Consider the following 19,337-nt stretch of genomic DNA (forward strand, 5'->3'; position numbering starts at 1 on the left):
TTAGTGCCAGCCAAGGAAAAAAGATAGCATTTGTGCCAATAAAATCAGAGTTTTGAAAGCCACAGACACAAACATCAACTCCTTTACTGCAAAACCGAGAGCATAAGAGACTGGAAAGAAGTACATGTTTTAGAAGGATACATTTGCTAAAAAATTGTTGGAACTAATTGATGCCAATAACATACCACTAGTGTGATGGTGAAATCAGCCCTGGTTACACATCCAAGGACATCCATTATCAGTTCCTGTCAGCTATTTGCTTACTGCTGCACAGTTAATTTTTTATTGTGAATTTACAGTTAAATCTTGTTTTATGTAAACGGAATTACTGAACCTGTGATAATCATTGAAAGAGAAGTACAGAGGGGAAAAAAAAGGGTGGGCCTTTAAGTTTTCTTTTTATAAGTAGGGTGTTTTCTGCCCCATGAAACATACAAAATGAATATTTCACTTTTTTGCGAACAGGGGCTGCTAACAGGGAGTTTTGCAAGGGAGTTTAGAAGGGGAGCAGGAAGGGAGCATGGGTCCCTTGCCGGTTCTATCTTATACCCTTTATTCCCCTTAAAACCTATAAACCAAACTACATTTAAAACTTCTTACTTTAAACAACCCCTTCATTAACTAGGAGACAATGCAGGCAGAAGCCCAGCTACAGAGTGGGGGCTATCCAGTTTATTGCACTGAGAGTAGTATGTATGATTACCTGCCCCGTGGGCGGGTGATGTATGTGTGCATTCGGTGCAAGGAGCTCCTGGCCCTCAGAGACCACGTATGGACTTTGGAGGCAAGGGTGGCGGAACTGGAGGAACTAAGGGAGGCAGAGAGGTATGTTGATGAGGCTTTCCGGGACACTGTAGAATTGTCCCACCTCCGGTCAGACAGCCCCTGAGCTGTTGAGGAGGATGCAAGGCCCAGGGAAGCAGAGCAGTCAACGGGAGCAGAGGGAAACGTTCCCATTGTTGGGACCCTCCTTCCAGATGGTGCTGGGGTTGCCTCTCGCACTGAGGTTACCTCTCCGGGGGAGGGAATTCCAGTTGCTAGGAAAAGGCAGGTATTAGTATTGGGAGATTCAATCATTAGAAACGTAGATAGCTGGGTTTGTGATGACCGGGAGAACCGTATGGTGACTTGCCTGCCTGGTGCAAAGGTTGCGGATCTCTCGAGGCATCTAGACAGACTTATGTGTAGGGCTGGGGAGGAGCCGGTGGTCGTGGTACATGTAGGTACCAATGACATAGGGAAGGGTAGGAGAGATGTCCTGGAGGCCAAATTTAGGCTGCTAGGGAAGAGACTGAAATCCAGGACCTCTGTGGTGGCATTCTCAGAAATGCACCCAGTTCCATGCGCAGGGCCAGGTAGGCAGGCAGAGCTTCAGAGTCTCAATGCGTGGATGAGACGATGGTGTAGAGAGGAGGGGTTAACATTCATTAGGAACTGGGGAAACTTCTGGAATGGGGGGAGCCTATACAGGAAGGATGGGCTCCACCTAAACCAAGGTGGAACCAGGCTGCTGGCACTAAACATTAAAAAGGTTGTAGAGCAGTTTTTAAACTAGGAGATGGGGGAAAGCCGACTGCTGCAGAGGAGCATGTGGATCGGACAGAGACTTCTCTGAGGGGAGAGTCTAATGAATCTCCGGGTTATAGTCCTGAGCAGAGGATGGAAGAGGATAAAGTAGGGGCCAGATCAGATGATAAACATTCACATAAAAAAGAATCTGACACATCAGAAAAGGGCAAACAAATAAACAAATGCTAGAAGTCTAAATAATAAGATGGGTGAACTAGAGTGCCTTGTGATAAAGGAGGATATTGATATAATAGGCATCACAGAAACCTGGTGGACTGAGAGCAATCAATGGGACACAATCATTCTGGGGTACAAAATATATCGGAAGGACAGAACAGGTCGTGCAGGGGGTGAGTGGCACTATATGTGAAAGAAAATGTACAATCAAATGAAGTAAAAATCTTAAGCAAATCCGCATGTTCCATAGAATCTCTATGGATAGAAATTTCATGCTCTAATAAGAATATAACATTAGGGATCTATTACCAACCACCTGACCAGGACAGTGATAGCGATGATGAAATGCCAAGGGAAATTAGAGAGGGTATCAAAATTAAGAACTCAATAATAGTGGGGGATTTCAATTATCCCCATATTGACTGGGAACATTTCACTTCTGGACGAAATGCAGAGATAAAATTTCTTGATACTTTAAATGACTGCTTCATGGAGCAGCTGGTACGGGAACCCACAAGGGGAGAGGCAACTCTAGATTTAGTCCTGAGTGGAGCGCAGGAGCTGGTCCAAGAGGTAACTATAGCAGGACCGCCTGGAAATAGTGACCATAATACAATAGCATTCAACATCCCTGTGGTGGGAAGAACATCTCAACAGCCCAAAACTGTGGCATTTAATTTCAAAAGGGGGAACTATGCAAAAATGAGGGGGTTAGTTAAACAGAAGTTAAAAGGTACAGTGACTAAAGTAAAATCCCTGCAAGCTGCATAGGTGCTTTTTAAAGACACCATAATAGAGGCACAACTTCAATGTATACCCCAAATTAAGAAACACAGTAAAAGAACTAAAAAGAGCCACCATGGCTTAACAACCATGTAAAAGAAGCAATGAGAGATAAAAAGACTTTCTTTAAAAAATGGAAGTCAAATCCTAGTGAGGCAAATAGAAAGGAGCATAAACACTGCCAAATTAAGTGCAAGAATGTAATAAGAAAAGCCAAAGAGGAGTTTGAAGAACAGCTAGCTAAAAACTACAAAGGTAATAACAAAATGTTTTTTAAGTACACCAGAAGCAGGAAGCCTGCTAAACAACCAGAGGGGCCCCTTGATGATCGAGATACAAAAGGAGCACTTAAAGACGATAAAGTCATTGCGGAGAAACTAAATGGATTCTTTGCTTCAGTCTTCATGGCTGAGGATGTTAGGGAGATTCCCAAACCTGAGCTGGCTTTTGTAGGTGACAAATCTGAGGAACTGTCACGGATTGAAGTGTCACGAGAGGAGGTTTTGGAATTAATTGATAAACTTAACATTAACAAGTCACCAGGACCAGATGGCATTCACCCAAGAGTTCTGAAAGAACTCAAATGTGAAGTTGCGGAACAATTAACTAAGGTTTGTAACCTGTCCTTTAAATCAGCTTCTGTACCCAATGACTGGAACTTAGCTAATGTAACGCCAATATTTAAAAAGGGCTCTAGAGGTGATCCTGGCAATTACAGACCGGTAAGTCTAACGTCTGTACCAGGCAAATCAGTCGAAACAATAGTTAAGAAAAAAATTGTCAGACACATAGAAAAACATAAACTGTTGAGCAATAGTCAACATGGTTTCTGTAAAGGGAAATCGTGTCTTACTAATCTATTAGAATTGGTCAACAAACATGTGGACAAGGGGGATCCAATGGACATAGTGTACTTAGATTTCCAGAAAGGCTTTGACAAGGTCCCTCACCAAAGGCTCTTATGTAAAATAAGCTGCCATGGGATAAAAGGGAAGGTCCTTTCATGAATTGAGAACTAGTTAAAAGACAGCGAACAAAGGGTAGGAATTAATGGTAAATTCTCAGAATGGAGAGGGGTAACTAGTGGTGTTCCCCAAGGGTCAGTCCTAGGACCGATCCTATTCAACTTATTCATAAATGATCTGGAGAAAGGGGTAAACAGTGAGGTGGCAAAGTTTGCAGATGGTACTAAACTGCTCAAGATAGTTAAGACCAAAGCAGACTGTAAAGAACCTCAAAAAGATCTCACAAAACTAAGTGATTTGGCAACAAAATGGCAAATTAAATTTAATGTGGATAAATGTAAAGTAATGTGCATTGGAAAAAATAACCCCAACTATACATACAATATGATGGGGGCTAATTTAGCTACAACAAGTCAGGAAAAAGATCTTGGAGTCATCATGGATAGTTCTCTGAAAATGTCCACGCAGTGTGCGGAGGCGGTCAAAAAAGCAAACAGGATGTTAAGACTCATTAAAAAGGGGATAGAGAATAAGACTGAGACTATATTATTGCCCTTATATAAATGGATGGTACGCCCTCATCTCGAATACTGTGTACAGATGTGATCTCCTCATCTCAAAAAAGATATACTGGCACTAGAAAAGGTTCAGAAAAGGGCAACTAAAATGATTAAGGGTTTAGAACGGGTCCCATATGAGGAGAGATTAAAGAGGCTAGGACTCTTCAGCTTGGAAAAGAGGAGACTAAGGGGGGATATGATAGAGGTATATAAAATCATGAGTGATGTGGAGAAAGTGGATAAGGAAAAGTTATTTACTTATTCCCATAATACAAGAACCAGGGGTCACCAAATGAAATTAATAGGCAGCAGGTTTAAAACAAATAAAAGGAAGTTCTTTTTCACGCAGCGCACAGTCAACTTGTGGAACTCCTTATCTGAGGAGGTTGTGAAGGCTAGGACTATAACAGAGTTTAAAAGAGAACTGGATAAATTCATGTTGGTTAAGTCCATTAATGGCTATTAGCCAGGATGGGTAAGGAATGGTGTCCCTAGCCTCTGTCTGTCAGAGGGTGGAGATCGATGGCAGGAGAGAGATCACTTGATCATTGCCTGTTAGGTTCACTCCCTCTGGGGCACCTGGCATTGGCCACTGTCGGTAGACAGGATACTGGGCTAGATGGACCTTTGGTCTGACCCAGTACGGCCTTTCTTATATTCTTATGTTATGTTAATATGATTTCATTTAGTATTAATTGTCCCCTTCCAGTGAATTTAGGGTGGTACTAACAAGAGCATGCTGTAAATATTGTAATCTTTTGTACTGATATTTTAATCCTTTGACAGGGTAATAAGATTTAAAATGTATTTTGTTGATGTTGCAATGCTGAAAATGTATTCTAAGTCTGCTTTTATGAAGCACAATTATCAGTACTTACTATTCTCTGTAGGCCATTTATGCATATTGTAAAACTACTTAAATTGCTAATAAAAAACTAACAGCTGATATAGGTATTTTGCTCTTTCATCTATTGTTCTTATGGCTAAAGAGAAAAATTAATAACAGTCTTCAAGTAACTTTCAAAATAGAATCCAAAAAGTTTTGGTTTTGATCCTTTCATTCTCATTAATGAACATAAATATTTTTATTTTAATGGGGTTTCACTCAGAGGACAATTTAGTTATCAAGGTGTTCTCAAATTGCCTTATAATGGGGGAAGCTCTTTTTTTCTTTTGCATTATATACTGTTTACAGATAAGACATTTGAAAAACTAAAGAATAAACCTTTGTTGTCTATTGAGAGAGAGAAAGAAACTCACTTCTCCAAAATTTAAACAATATACATACTTCTACATTATAGTTTTCTATCCATATTGTAATTCTTACCTGAAACTATAAGCAATGTCCTCCATTCACCTGATCCATTGGTCAGACAAAGAACTTGATTCTCTGTTGCCCTAAGCCCCTTTATAGCACTACAACTGTATAAATGGGCCTTAAAGGTAGCAGATCTCTCTTGTTCCTCATTTTCCACCCTATCATGGCTAGTAGAATGGTTCTAAGCCAGCCACCATTATAGAGTCTGAAGTGCTGGGAATTCCCAGGAGGACAAGCATGGGGGCAGAGCTTCATTGCACCCACTGACTTTCATCTGTCGAAGCATATGTAAGAGAACTCCGAGGTTGCTCTAATTTATACCAGAAGGCAATGCCACGTTTGCTCCCACCCTTCCCTGACAGCCCTATGCAGTGTGTATTTCAGCGACAAAGGAGCATCAGACTCAAAGATTTTGTTGTTTCACAAACTTAATCACAAATGACCTAGCTGGCACATAACTAGGTTTTATTCTGTCAAACTCAAATCACTTTGTAGTAGAATACAACCAGAAGCAATTTGAGAGCTCTGGTACTCAAAAGTTCTTGTGCTCTCTCTCCGGTATAGCACCTAATGACAATAAATATTGATATAAAATAATTAATAATGCCTCTCAGCACCCCTTTGAGGCATCTACACAAATTTTACAGAAATTTAAATCCTGTGCCTATGAGGTTAAAACCAACTAGCTCAGGGTTGTACTGAACCAGCGAAAGAATCAGAAATAGAACCTGTAAGTTTTGACTTCCATTCTCCTCACTGAACTACTAGAATACGTCCCTTGCTATAAGATAAACAAACCCTAAGAATTCTAAAAGCTTTTTTTAGCTCTAGAATCCATAAATTTGAATAAGTTTTAAATGATGGGCTTTGACGTCCCCTATTTCAACTTTGGACTTCAGGTTTTGCAACAATCGCAGAAAAAAATATGACATGAAAGAAAACTGTCTCATCCTTAAAAACCTTTTTAAAATGAAGATACATGGATGATAAAATTATCTGTGTAATCCATGCATTATTAAAATATTTTCATTTATTAAAACCCATTTTCTGCAAATTACTAATATTTGGTGGAATAATCTTTCTTTTAAAATATATAATTTTTATTCGCATTTGTGTGACCAATGATATCCAAGCAAACAGGGTGCACAGACTGTTTGGTGCACTGTTTGCTTAGCTTATGTGATTTGATGCTCACTGGTTCAGGACACCACAGGGATACATAACTCAACACAGATACCTCACAGAGCTGAGTGGACAAATTGGTTTTGCTATTTACGATTGTGGTAACTAATGTGAACCTTATAGACTTTGACCTGCCTGATTTTCTTTAAGGCAATTTGGTCCATGCTCTGTTATGGTTGATTTAGAATGAGAAATTTGGCCTACTTTAATAGAAACCTCCTACCACAACTTCAGTACTCATTCTGTTTGTTTGTTTAGTGTTAACTATAATTCTGCATAAAGAGAGCTGCTCCAGGGATGTAGATACTGAACCTGACGCAGGATGGCCTCCTTATTTGCCAGTTCATTTTCCAGTTTATCATTCATGTCATGTATGGAGGTGGATTCCCTCTGTGCACTGAGGTAGCGCTTCTCAAGGGTAGTGATTCTTTCTTCCATATCTTCTTTCTGTGCCATAGCCTAAAATGAAGAAACATGTATTTCAAATGTCATTTAGTTTAGATGTCAGCTTAATTTTCATGTTAACAGTAGACAGAGCTGCAAAAATAATACGCAGAGGAAGTGATTTTCCTATTTTCTGTAGGAAACATTTTTCCCCCTTTGGATTAATATGTCTTCATATAAATAAACCACCTATTAATGTCTATAGCAGAACTTAATGCCATCCACTAATATAGATAAATATATAGTTCAGAACAACATTCAGGGAAAACTGAAGATTTCTCAACTTCTCAGTTTTTTCCTAGTTATCTGCATTTTGGTATGTGTGATACATATAACAAAGAACCCAACATTAACTTGTTTATTTTTAAATAACTGTAGAAATGAATACAAAGAAAAGAATCTACTTCATATATCAAAACTGAACATCACTATACTATAAAAGTTATATGCCACTGATCAAGAAAGCTGATGTGCTTTAATATATTGTAAGTCTATTACAAGAGGCGGTGATAAAGGCCAATACTGAAATCCACAGCACCAGGGTCCAGAACTGACTAACTTGACTCACTGTAGATCCAAACCCTTTCCTATTGTGAGCACTTAGTGTCATCAATCAAACCTTACTCTTTAATTTGCCAGGAGGAGAGTATGTGTGGAGATCATATATACTAGGGCTGCATGAACCCTACAGAATCAGTAGAGATATTGTTTGCAAATGGAGTCCTGTAGCTTAAGTTCATGAAGGCTGGCATTGAGCTAATCTCTGCATATTTACATGAAGGTTTGAGTTCAATGAACTCAAATCTCCAAATGGAACCCCAATTCTTCTGCAGCTCTTTCTATCATGAGACACGTCTCTCACAGGCTCATCTCCTTGTCCCCTCTCTGATGTATACAGAGAAAGGGAAGGTAGGGAAGATACCATCCCAGGGTCCCTCCCACAATCAAAGTCCTGCAGAAGGTGACAGGAGCCATGACTCCAACAATTCCCTCGGGGGACACTCCTAAAAAAGGCTTCTGAGAGACAGGCTGCAGCCCACACATATCAAACAACTACGATTATTGAAAAAAAAAGAGGTGTGAGTGAGCACGGGTTGTGAGAAACATGCTGCAAACCCTAACATGCAGTTACAAGAAAACCTCAGGAGCTGTGTAGCTATTGTTCTGTAACCACAGTGATTAAGGTAGACTCATCCCCTGTACTCAGTAAAGCCAATGGCTGGGAGCAGAAAAAGGATATTTGTTGTTTCAGCTGCTCTCTGATGCATGGGTGGGCTGTGCTGTAAGATCTTTGGGACATGGACTATCATTTGCTGTATTATACAGTGCCTAGCACGATGGAGCTCTGACCCAGCTAAGTCATCTAGGTGAAACTGCAATGTAAGTGAAATAACTAAAACAAATAAATAAATAAATAATACAGTACACTCCTGTTTATCCAAAACCCTATTATCCAAACTTCTGCATTATCCGAATTCCTTCCTTGTCCCCCAGAGCACAGACTGCTGGCCAGGACTCCGCTTTGTCCCACCAGGACTGCAGCCTCCCACCAGAACCTTGCAGCTGCAGTGATCGGGTGTCACTGGCCCTGCAGCAGCCCTGGGAGTCCTCTGCAGCCCCGCTGTCACGAGAGAGTGAGTGGGCAGAGCAGAGACTTCTGGCCAGGTCTGCGAGGAGGAGGAGGAACCACCAGCAGCAGGGGAGGCCATCCTGCCAACTGAACGGCTCCCACCCTCTTGATTATTGGAACAAAATCAGTGCCCCTCCCACGCTATTCAGACAGTTGGGAATACACTGTACTCTTGCAAAGATCCTTTCAGGTTTGAATAGGCTGTAGTCTGTAGCAGCTGACTTCCTTAAGGAGCCCTTTGGGTGGAGAAAGAATAGCCTCTGATGCTCCTCCTCAAAGATGAGGGAGTGTGGAGGGGACACGCCAAGGAAAGGAGCAGGAGAAGGGAGTCAGGACTAGAGCCGACTAGAAGATGACAATTCCATTTTGTGGCAAATTTTGAGGTTTTGAAATTTGTTTTTGATCTGCATTTGGGTGTGTATGTGGGTGGCCATTAGTGCTCCAGCCTGCGATGTGGAAGTGCCAAGTTGAAGTCCTTTCTCTGCCTGAGTGGGAATGGAAAACTCTGCTGTAAATTAGGCAGAAGAGAGTTTTAATCCCAGATTGCTCTGAATCAGGGAGCCTTGAAACTGGCTTACCCACTTCATGGGCCAGCACCTTAGCTCATTTCATGAAAGGTTTTGGCTTTGACAAAACATCATATTTCACCAACATTTAATTTAGTTGTAAATGTAGTTGTTGTGCCATGAACTATTTTTCTGATTAAAACATTTTGACCAACTCTAACAGGGATATTATGTTTGCCAGGAATATCCTGGGGAGACAAAGGGACCTGTTGTGGGCAACCCAGTTAGGGTAGAAGACTCAGTTGTCAACTCTTCTGATTTTATTGACATCTTTGTGATATTTGCTCTTTTCCTCATGTCCCAGCTCCTGTAGTTGTGTAAATACTTGAGAATCTGAAGCTTTTTTTTAAAAAAAAATAAGTTTCTAGCCCTTATGTTTGCTGAGAAAAACATATGAAAAGATGAATCATAAAAGCAGGGAATAACAAGAAGACAAATAAAAAGAACCAAACTGTATAACGTGGTTTTAAAATACCATGATTTCTAAGTCAGTCTGATTAGGGTCGGTGCTACCATTAAGGCAAACTAGGCGGTTGCCTAGGGCGCCAAGATTTGGGGGCGCCAAAAAGCGTGCAGCTCACACTCCCTCTCCCAGCGCAGCAGCCGCTCCACTTCTCCTGCCTCCCAGGCTTGCAGCACCAACCAGCTGTTTGGCGCCACAAGCCTGGGAAGGGAGGAGAATTAGAGCGGGGTCGGTGTGCTCGGGGAGGAGGCGGAGCAGAGGTGAGCTGGGGTGGGGAGCTGCCGCACAGCTCCCCGGGGGGGGGAAGCTGCCACGGGGGGGGGCACCTCAGGGCAGAGGGGGCGGCTGGGGGGGCACCTCAGGGCGGAGGGGTGGGTGGGGAGCTGCCGCAAGGCTGGGGGTGGGGGGCGCAAGGTGGAATTTTCGCCTAGGGCGCGAAAATTCCTTGCACCGGCCCTGAGTCTGATGGTTTTGGGGAGGCTGACTCAAGAGTTTTAAATGCTCAGGGTTGGCAAGACCGGAAGAGAAGCCTTGCAAGAAGAAAGAAGCTGCTGCTGAAATAATTTTCCCTGCAGGTTCACTGGGCTGTTGCCCACTCATGCCAATCCTCACACTGAGCACTTCTCTAAGGCACATCCAACAGCTGCTTCCTTTCTCTTATTACCCACTGACAACTGATGGCATTTTTGAAATGGAGTGTAAAGCGGCCTGTGAAGAGATTGCTTCCTTGTCATCTGAAGAGAGGAGCAAACAGATAATACAGGGTGAGAAGGACTATGCTGATGCAGGAACTAGTGGGAGAGAGTAACAATGTTCCACATTCTATATTTCAAAACAGTTATTCCCTTTAAAGTAAAATATGTTGTCCACTAAAGAGTGGAAGCCCTTGATATTTGATTTTGCCTTTTCTCCATTGGCTTCACTGATTCACATAACAGGACTGATTTTCAAGCTGCAGGTGTAACTTCTGTCTTTATTCTAGATATTCAAAAGTCAAAAAGAAACAGCTTCTCTCTATCATCTATAAATGCTAAAACAGTTATCTATAAATATTCACAGTAAACAACAATCAGAAAAGGAAGGAAACAATAGAAAGATTCAATTATATCATAGGTAGAGGCCTATGTATACCTTGGACATGCTAAGATTAAAAATATATATATGTTCCAGTAGTTTTCTTACATATTGACTTGAAGTATAAAAAAATCCTGTAATTTATAGTGAATGGGAAAATGTCTCTCAAACCACATGGCTCTTATCTCTCTTGATTATGCCAATAGTGAATTCACCAGCATAAGATGAAAGATTTTCAAATGAGCAACTCCCAAATATAGTACTTTTTAGTTTTTTTTATTGTGACTGCACTACCTGTATCTTATTATTATTATTATTTATACCTCAGTAGTTCCTAGGAGCCCTAATCACAGACCAAGAACCCACAGAACAGAAGGACAGCCTTGAGACAGGAGACAACAGATGGACACAGCCAGATAGATGGGGAGTACAAGGAAACAATGAAAAAACACTTGTCAGAATGATAAGCCAGGGTCACAGAACATCAGCAGCCTGATGGTTGACAAATATTGTGTAGGCAGCATGGCAAAGAAAAGTGTTAAGGAGGAATTTCAAGGAGGATAATGAGATACCTTTGTGGACATTTACGGGGAGCTCCTCCTAAGTGTGGGGCAATATGGGAGGTAGGGTGGGGTGAAAAACATTAAGAATTCTGTTTTAGCCATTGAGTTTGAGCTGAGAGCTAGATGTCCAACCGCGGAGCCCTATGGAACCCCACAGAAAGTTGAACAGGGGACATGAGGAGGATCCTCTGGAGGACATACTTAAGGAGCAATTAGAGAGGTAGAAAAAGAACCAGAAGAGGACAGAAACATGGAATTGACTGGGGGACAGCAACAACAACAATAGTAGTGTCAGAAAAAGCAGCTCATGGCACAAGGCTACTCAGATGAAAACACTGGACATAATTTCCATATGTGGAATATCTTGGGGGTGGGGGAGAGTCAGAGATCCAGAAAGGTGACTTGTCCAGAGAAATACGGTAAGTCAGTGGCAGAGGCAAGAACTTAACTCGGATATCCTGGCTTATGGTTCTATGCTCTAACCAAAGCCGTCCCTTAGGTATGGCGAATCAGGGCAACTGCTCCATGCCCCAGTGCTTTGGGGGGGCCCCGCAGGCCGCCAGTGCAATTGGCTGGCACTGGGTGCGATCGTTCCCGGAAAGGCCGGAGTGATTGGCCAGCACCGGTTGGTCCCGGAAGTGACAGATTTGTCACTTCCACCCCGGGCCACGCACTCCCCTAGGGATGGCTCTGGCTCTAGCTCTATCTTTGGGCACCACTTTCTTCTCCTGATAGCACAGGAAAATTAGAAATCAGAACACCCGAAAGAGAGGTAAGTGGGGAAAAATGGAGAGAGGAAAGTATATGATTAACTGTACTCAACCTACTGAGATGGTTCTTGTACATTGGCATACTCTTCAACTTGCAAATTTCAGTGGTTGAATTATCATATACTTTGCTGACTGATTTGGGTGTTCTGATCAATAATCACATACTTCACATGCTGAACATAAAAAAACCCCCATTTACATTTTACTGATCAAGCTGCATACTGAAGGAGATAATGTTAGAGATTGCACCAAGATACTGTATGCATTATGTATAACAAACTGGAAACTTTTCAAGTTTCCTTACATTGATTATAGAATTTATTTTCTTCATCCATCCTGATATTTTCATGGGGCTAATGAAATAAACTCTTCCACCAGCAGCTTTTATGTGTTAAGAACAATATTTAATAATTTGATTTATCCATTGCAACTTTAAAAACACACAACCAATAGGTAGCTGAATACATTCTGGCAAATTTTCAGCAGGAAAATATCCAAATGCATCAATCTTTGTGCACAAAGGGATTTAGGCATTGCAGCACCTCACTCTTAGATACTCTGCTGCCCGGTGGAATTCATAGCCGTGAGTTAAATGTTTAAATATTCATTGGAGCAGGGACTAGAACCCATGTTTCCAATCTCCCAGAAGAATGCCCTTCCCCCTGAGCTATAGTGTCATTCTTTCTTGCTTGCTTAATGAATATTTAATTATTAATACAAAGTTGAATATCATCCACAGGCGATATTGAGAGACACCCACCACAGAATACTCATTAGCTGAGGAGTGGGACACTCACCTGAGAGGTGGGACATCTGGGGTCAAGCCTCTACTCCAAGGCAGCAGAGCAGGGATTCAAACTTGGGTCTCTCACATCCTGGAGGAGTGCCCTAATTATTCAATATAGTGGGAGACACACATGACCTGCTCACTTTCACCTGTCTCTGGTGTGGGTTACACATGGAGTGAGAACGCCTACCACAACTGAGATAGGTGGGGGGAACACCTATGTTGTGAATCCTACCACAATTTAAGCATGAACTGGCCACTGAGCAGTTCAGCAGCATCGGGACTTAAGTGGTTATGTGCATGCTCACCAACAGAAAGTTGGACACCTAGTGGGTTAGGTGGCAGCTAAGCAGGGGTTTGGGGGACCTCAATTTTGCTTAAATGTTGGACTTAGGTGCCTAAAATGGCAGCCAGGTGCCTAAGTTCCTCTGTGAATCTAGCCCTGAACTCTCATATTTGTACTATCTGGGATTCATACACCCACATTCCTTTTGGCACACAAATGCAAGATTTTGTGAGCTCAAATGGATGTGGCCGCACATTTTGCAGAAAGATTTGTAGAGGACTGATGACAATTTAGGCTTCTGAATTCCTGCTAACTTTGTGCTGTACCATCCAGTGGGAAAATGAAATGCAGCATGCAGCTCAATCAGTAAAGCAGTTTCATCAGTGAAGAATGCAGTAAAACATAGAATTACCGCTACCTTGTAAATATACTCATAGAGTATGAAATTAATCAGCAAATCATGCCGGTGGAGTGGCAATAAAACCTAAACCACCAACACATCTAGCCATCAATGTCTATATGATAATTGCATCAGTAAACAGAGTATCGGGGATCAAAATAGTCAAATTCTGAAGCTCTTAGCCATGTTTTATTCAGGCCTTACTCAGGCAAAATTCCCTCTAAGGTTAATGAGAGTTTTGGCCTAAGGACTGAGTCAAAAATGAGTAAACGCTTCAGGATTTGGACCAATATGTAACTCAATCAGATGAGTACAGTGGTGACATGCAACAGATTCTGTGCTACTGTGAAACAGCAGAAACATTTCAACATGTTACCTTGGAGTTTATCTCCCCCTATTTCAAAGTGAAATGGAGAGCCACAAGTATGATGAACTACCCAAAAAACTACTAACTGTACAGAATTAACACATATGAATCAGGAATAAAAAATAAGTCCTAAATACAGTGATAAGTTGCGGTATAGTCTCCTCTCAATGCAACATATATAACTGGAAGATTATGCAATATATAATTAATATGCAATACACATAATTTCACTAAGGGTGAAATCTTGACCCCATTAAAGTCAACGGGGGTTTGCTATTGACTTCCGTGGGGTCAGGATTTCATTTTAAGGTTTTTATTAGACTCAGAAATCTATGTCAATGAATTTCACTGCCTGCAGATAATTGTTTTAGCTTTAAAAACTTGTCTGGTTTTTAGAAGGATTTAAATGTTGACACATTATCTTGGCACACTGAGATTACTTTACTTTCTAAACTGTCTCACTGAAATAAGTGGGATTACTTAAAGAGTAAGGTACTATGTAACCTAAGTAAAGGTGGCAGAATCTGGTCCTAAGACAAAGGTTAAACCAAACATCTAGAATATCCTTTCCTTGATTGCTAAAAGAAAATAAAGTTATATTTTTTCTTAAATAAATAATGAATGTAGTTAAAACATCTTTTATTTTATAGTTCTACTTTCCACATAGGTGGAGGAGAGGAAAAAACCCTTATCCTAAGTGTAACAAACCAGTCTACTCTATTTATCAGTGCATACTTCAGTCACTGCATTGGAAAGCGTTTCTTCTGCTGTCCAGTTAGATCATACAAGCAGGTACCTTTATATCTGTTTGGAAAAAAATTATATTAGCAAAGTTGGCTTTTGATAGTTTAGTCCAATTTCATTCTATTTCTGTAAATTAACGTTTGGGTTTTAGAGTAAAAAGGACAGGCTGTCGGTTGAAGCATGGGTGTTTGAACATTGGCACATTGTTACAGCTAGAAAGGAAGCTGGCAGATGGGATTCAAGATGTCCAGAAGACAGTGAATGTTTCACTGGAGAGGGGAGAGAGAAGTTGAGAAAGGGAATGTCAGAAAGCACAGATGAGGAAAGAAACCAGTTGGGGGCGAGGGCATAGGGAGATATCAGAGTGGCATAATAAGACAATATAATTTCTTAAATTGTATAAAACATGTTTTAATTGGAGATTTTAAAAGAGATGGAGAAACACAGCACGGCTGTGTCATGGAGCAGGAGCTGCAAAGGAGCAGTCTCTTGCATGAAGAGTGGCAAGAACAGGTGAAGAAACAGAGGAGGGAGAAGAAGTAGGGAAAGAGAGAGAAAGGGACTATGAGATAGGGAGGAAATTTCATGAAGGATTTTGAAAGCAGAGAAGGCAATTTTGACAGATTCTGAATCGAAATGCCAGATAGTGGACGTGCTTGAGGATGGGAGATAAAGTGGTTTCTCCTCTTTGCATGTTTGAGAAGATACACAACAGATTCAGTGCAAATCTGAGCCTGGAGACATGATATCTGGAAGGCTATAAAACAGGGAGTCACAAATATATGAGGAGAGGTGATAAGGAGCATGGAAGAATATTTCAGTGGAGGGGATGTCTCACATGTGTGGGAATTTGCAGAGGAGGAAACAGATTTATTGAGAGGAGACATACACACACTTTTGTTTTTGTGAATGATATTTTGTAAAAAGATTTCTAATAATTTTGGGTGCTTTTCTTTTTTTAAAGATTAAACTTTGTGTAACATACTTCCAAGATTTCTGTCAGTGCTAACCTTGATTGCCATGTTCAGTGACTCAGCTTGGCTCATGTCAAATACCCCATGCACAACTTGTTGAAAAGTTTGAGGTCAAAGTGTGGTGAACCATCTTACCTCTCTAATGTCCCTTTGATATTTACTGCTCATTTCTTCTGTTTTAATTAGATCCTTCCTGGCGGTCTCTGCTTCCTGCTCTACTTCCCCCACTCGGGAAGACAGTGCAGCCAAACGTTCCTTCATTTGTGCCATTTCATAATTTTGCTTTTCGAGCAGTTCCTGTAGTTCCAACACTTGACTGGCTTCATCATTTGAGTCTATAGAGCCATTTGATAGGCGCTGCAGGGAGAGACGCAACAATATTCATCCATTACTTATCATATAATGTAGAAACTGCCTGAAGCATTTTTAAAACAAATCTGTCAGTAATTAAAAGACAAAATATTACAGGCGTTTTAAGTGTAAATAACATGAGATCAGGGATACTAATGAACAAAGGAAATAGAAGATATGTGCACGGTTAAACTGTGCATTAGTTGTGTTTTAGAACAACTGGGGGGGTGAATTGTGATTATTTATGTACTGGGTCTTTTTTTTATAGGAAGTCGGTGCTAGTCAATAGAATTCAACCTTCAGAGCAAGGAAATCTCCATCAGGAGAGGTGGAATTTTAAGTCTCTAGTATTGCATATACAAATGATAAGGGAAGAAATGTAAACATGAATGAGCAACAGTGTTTGGCATTGACACGTGGAACCCTACTCAGTCAGCCAGATCACATTACTAAAATTCACCAGAAAGCATCATGCAGATGCACAGCAACCCTCTGATCCCCAATTTGTCTGGACAACTGTCATTTTGAAAGTATGCACAGAACAAACAACAAGGCTCCACACAGTATTTAAAATTAGTCAATGACGTTTGGGATGGCTCCCAAGAATCATCTCACTAACCCTCCCCCAATCCCAAACAGAATGGTGGACAGATATCAGTTATGTTTGGGTGGAGTTGAGAATAACATTCTGCAGGCTGATTCTGCTAGTTTTTGTCCTCTCTTGAAGTCTCACTCTCCCAATGTCTCTTCCTCATTAGTGTTCATCTTCCTTGAAGTCTCTTTTCAGCATCTCTCTTCACCCCTGTACCCAGCTAGGCTAGGCTACTTCATATTTCTGCCACTCAGCTTCAATGAGAAGGGAAACAATGAACTAGCTGCTGAGTATCTGCACACAGAGAAGTGGGGGAGACAAACAGCTGATGGGTTGCTGCAAGTTGCTGGAGTTCAATAGAACAGTGCTATAAAAGCCACTTTACATTGTCCCATGCTGTCAAGAGTGCAGCACAGGGATATTGGTCCTCAAGGATGTAGACCATTGCCCACTGGAGAGCCAAGTGTATACTACTGTATACATGGTGTATGTCTGGCTGTGCCCTGGATAGAATCCATACTTTCTCCCATTGCTGCTTCTGTGTTACCATCATGACTACATATTTATACAGTTGTGTCTATTTACAAATTCAAAGAAAATCACTTTGTTTATTGACTTTAATTATATTCTTACTCAACTCAGCTATCAAATGAACCCAGACCATATAGTTACACTAAGACCATCTGCATTTCTGTGGATCACTGAATAAAATTTCACACTAAAGATTCATTAGATTAAAACAGCTCAGCTCCAAAATTACTTTCCTAGTGATTTGTATTATGCTTAAACTGTATGTTAATTACTGAAATACAGTTGATCTACTTTGGGATACTACTGACTAATGACAATCGTAGAAGTTGAAAAATCTTATTTCCATTTTATTTTGTTGGTCAGAATGATTTCAATTACAGCATTTGCATATAATTACCATTCATATGCTGCAACTGTATATGAAAATAAAAAAACTACCTGGCCACAATATTAAATACATTACCACCATCCTTTGTTCCAGTGTATGAACTTTATGTAACTTCTCCACTCATGGTTATTGTAATGTTACTTTTAGGGTTTTATTTTCATGCAGTAATTTTTGCATTTATGACAGATGGAGTAAGTCATAGACAGATGGACAAACTTTATCATGTGTTTACCTTGCCATATTATTCCCTAAATGGTAGCATACGAATTGAAGCTAAAAATATAACTAAGCAACCATCAAATATGAAACATGAACACCATTCCGGTCACTTACTTTACGTGACCAAAACTATGATAACTTCATCATCAGTAAGCCTTAATTACTAACAAGAGTACATTCATCAGCATTTTCTGTGAAAAGTAATTGTGAAAGTTAAAAAAATAATTGCACCATTTTTCTTTGAGAGATTACAATAATTTAAAAAATAGAAATAAACAAATAAATGATCTAAAAATGTTGAAGTAGATGACTAAGGAATAGATTTTAAAGGTAGAAAAGTGCCTAACTCTCATTGATAACTCCCATATATTTCATGGTTAAGTTGAGTCATTATAGAAAAAGGTTATATGTCTTGATCAAAACTGGCTTGCAAGTTACTTTTTCCTGTTGTTCACCTCTGGTAAGTATTTGCTGAATGCAGTTAGTCGAAAAGCAGCATATTCATGTTCTCTTGGTCCCAGATGACTGGAAAAAGGCTAATGTGGTGCCCATCTTTAAAAAAGGGAAGGAGGAGGATCTGGGGAACTACAGGCCAGTCAGCCTCACCTCAGTCCCTGGAAAAATCATGGAGCAGGTCCTCAAGGAATCAATTCTGAAGCACTTAGAGGAGAGAAAAGTGATCAGGAACAGTCAGCATGGATTCACCAAGGGCAAGTCATGCCTGACTAACCTAATTGCCTTCTATGATGAGATAACTAGCTCTGTGGATGAGGGGAAAGCAGTGGATGTGTTATTCCTTGACTTTAGCAAAGCTTTTGATACAGTCTCCCACAGTATTCTTGCCATCAAGTTAAAGAAGTATGGGCTGGATGAATGGACTATAAGGTGGATAGAAAGCTGGCTAGATTGTCGGGCTCAACGGGTAGTGATCAATGGCTCCATGTCTAGTTGGCAGCCAGTATCAAGTGGAGTGCCCCAAGGGTCGGTCCGGGGGCTGGTTTTATTCAATATCTTCATTAATGATCTGGAGGATGGCGTGGACTGCACCCTCAGCAAGTTTGCAAATGACACTAAACTGGGAGGAGTGGTAGATACACTGGAGGGTAGGGATAGCATACAGAGGGACCTAGACAAATTAGAGGATTAGGCCAAAAGAAATCTGATGAGGTTCAACAAGAGTCCTGTACTTAGGATGGAAGAATCCCATGCACCACTACAGACTAGGGACCGAATGGCTAGGCAGCAGTTCTGCAGAAAAGGACCTTGGGGTCACAGTGGACGAGAAGCTGGATATGAGTCGACAGTGTGCCCTTGTTGCCAAGAAGGCTAATGGCATTTTGGGCTGTATAAGTTGGGGCATTGCCAGCAGATCGAGGGATGTGATCATTCCCCTGTATTTGACATTGGTGAGGCCTCATCTAGAGTCCTGTGTCCAGTTTTGGGCCCTACACTACAAGAAGGATGTGGAAAAATTGGAAAGAGTCCAGCGGAGGGCAACAAAAATGATTAGAGGGCTGGAGCACATGAGTTATGAGGAGAGGCTGGGGGAACTGGGATTGTTTAGTCTGCAGAAGAGAAGAATGAGGTGGGATTTGATAGCTGCTTTCAACTACCTGAAAAGGGGTTCCAAAGAG

The 19,337-nt window shown here is 41.0% G+C and overlaps 1 protein-coding gene across 7 annotated transcripts in view; it reads right to left on the reverse strand.

The window, feature by feature from the left end:
* PPFIA2 (PTPRF interacting protein alpha 2) overlaps positions 1-19,337 on the reverse strand; it is a 634,690-nt gene that overhangs the window by 122,321 nt on the left and 493,032 nt on the right. For all 7 annotated transcript variants that reach the window (XM_034772198.1, XM_034772232.1, XM_034772206.1 and 4 more), the window contains 2 exons: positions 15,758-15,979; positions 6,867-7,013 (listed from right to left, as the gene is read on the reverse strand). In XM_034772198.1, coding sequence (XP_034628089.1) covers positions 6,867-7,013; positions 15,758-15,979 — 369 coding nt within the window. The remainder of the gene's footprint in view (positions 1-6,866; positions 7,014-15,757; positions 15,980-19,337) is intronic.

The sequence above is a fragment of the Trachemys scripta genome, chromosome 1 (assembly GCF_013100865.1).
Source record: "Trachemys scripta elegans isolate TJP31775 chromosome 1, CAS_Tse_1.0, whole genome shotgun sequence".
NCBI lineage: Eukaryota > Metazoa > Chordata > Testudines > Emydidae > Trachemys > Trachemys scripta.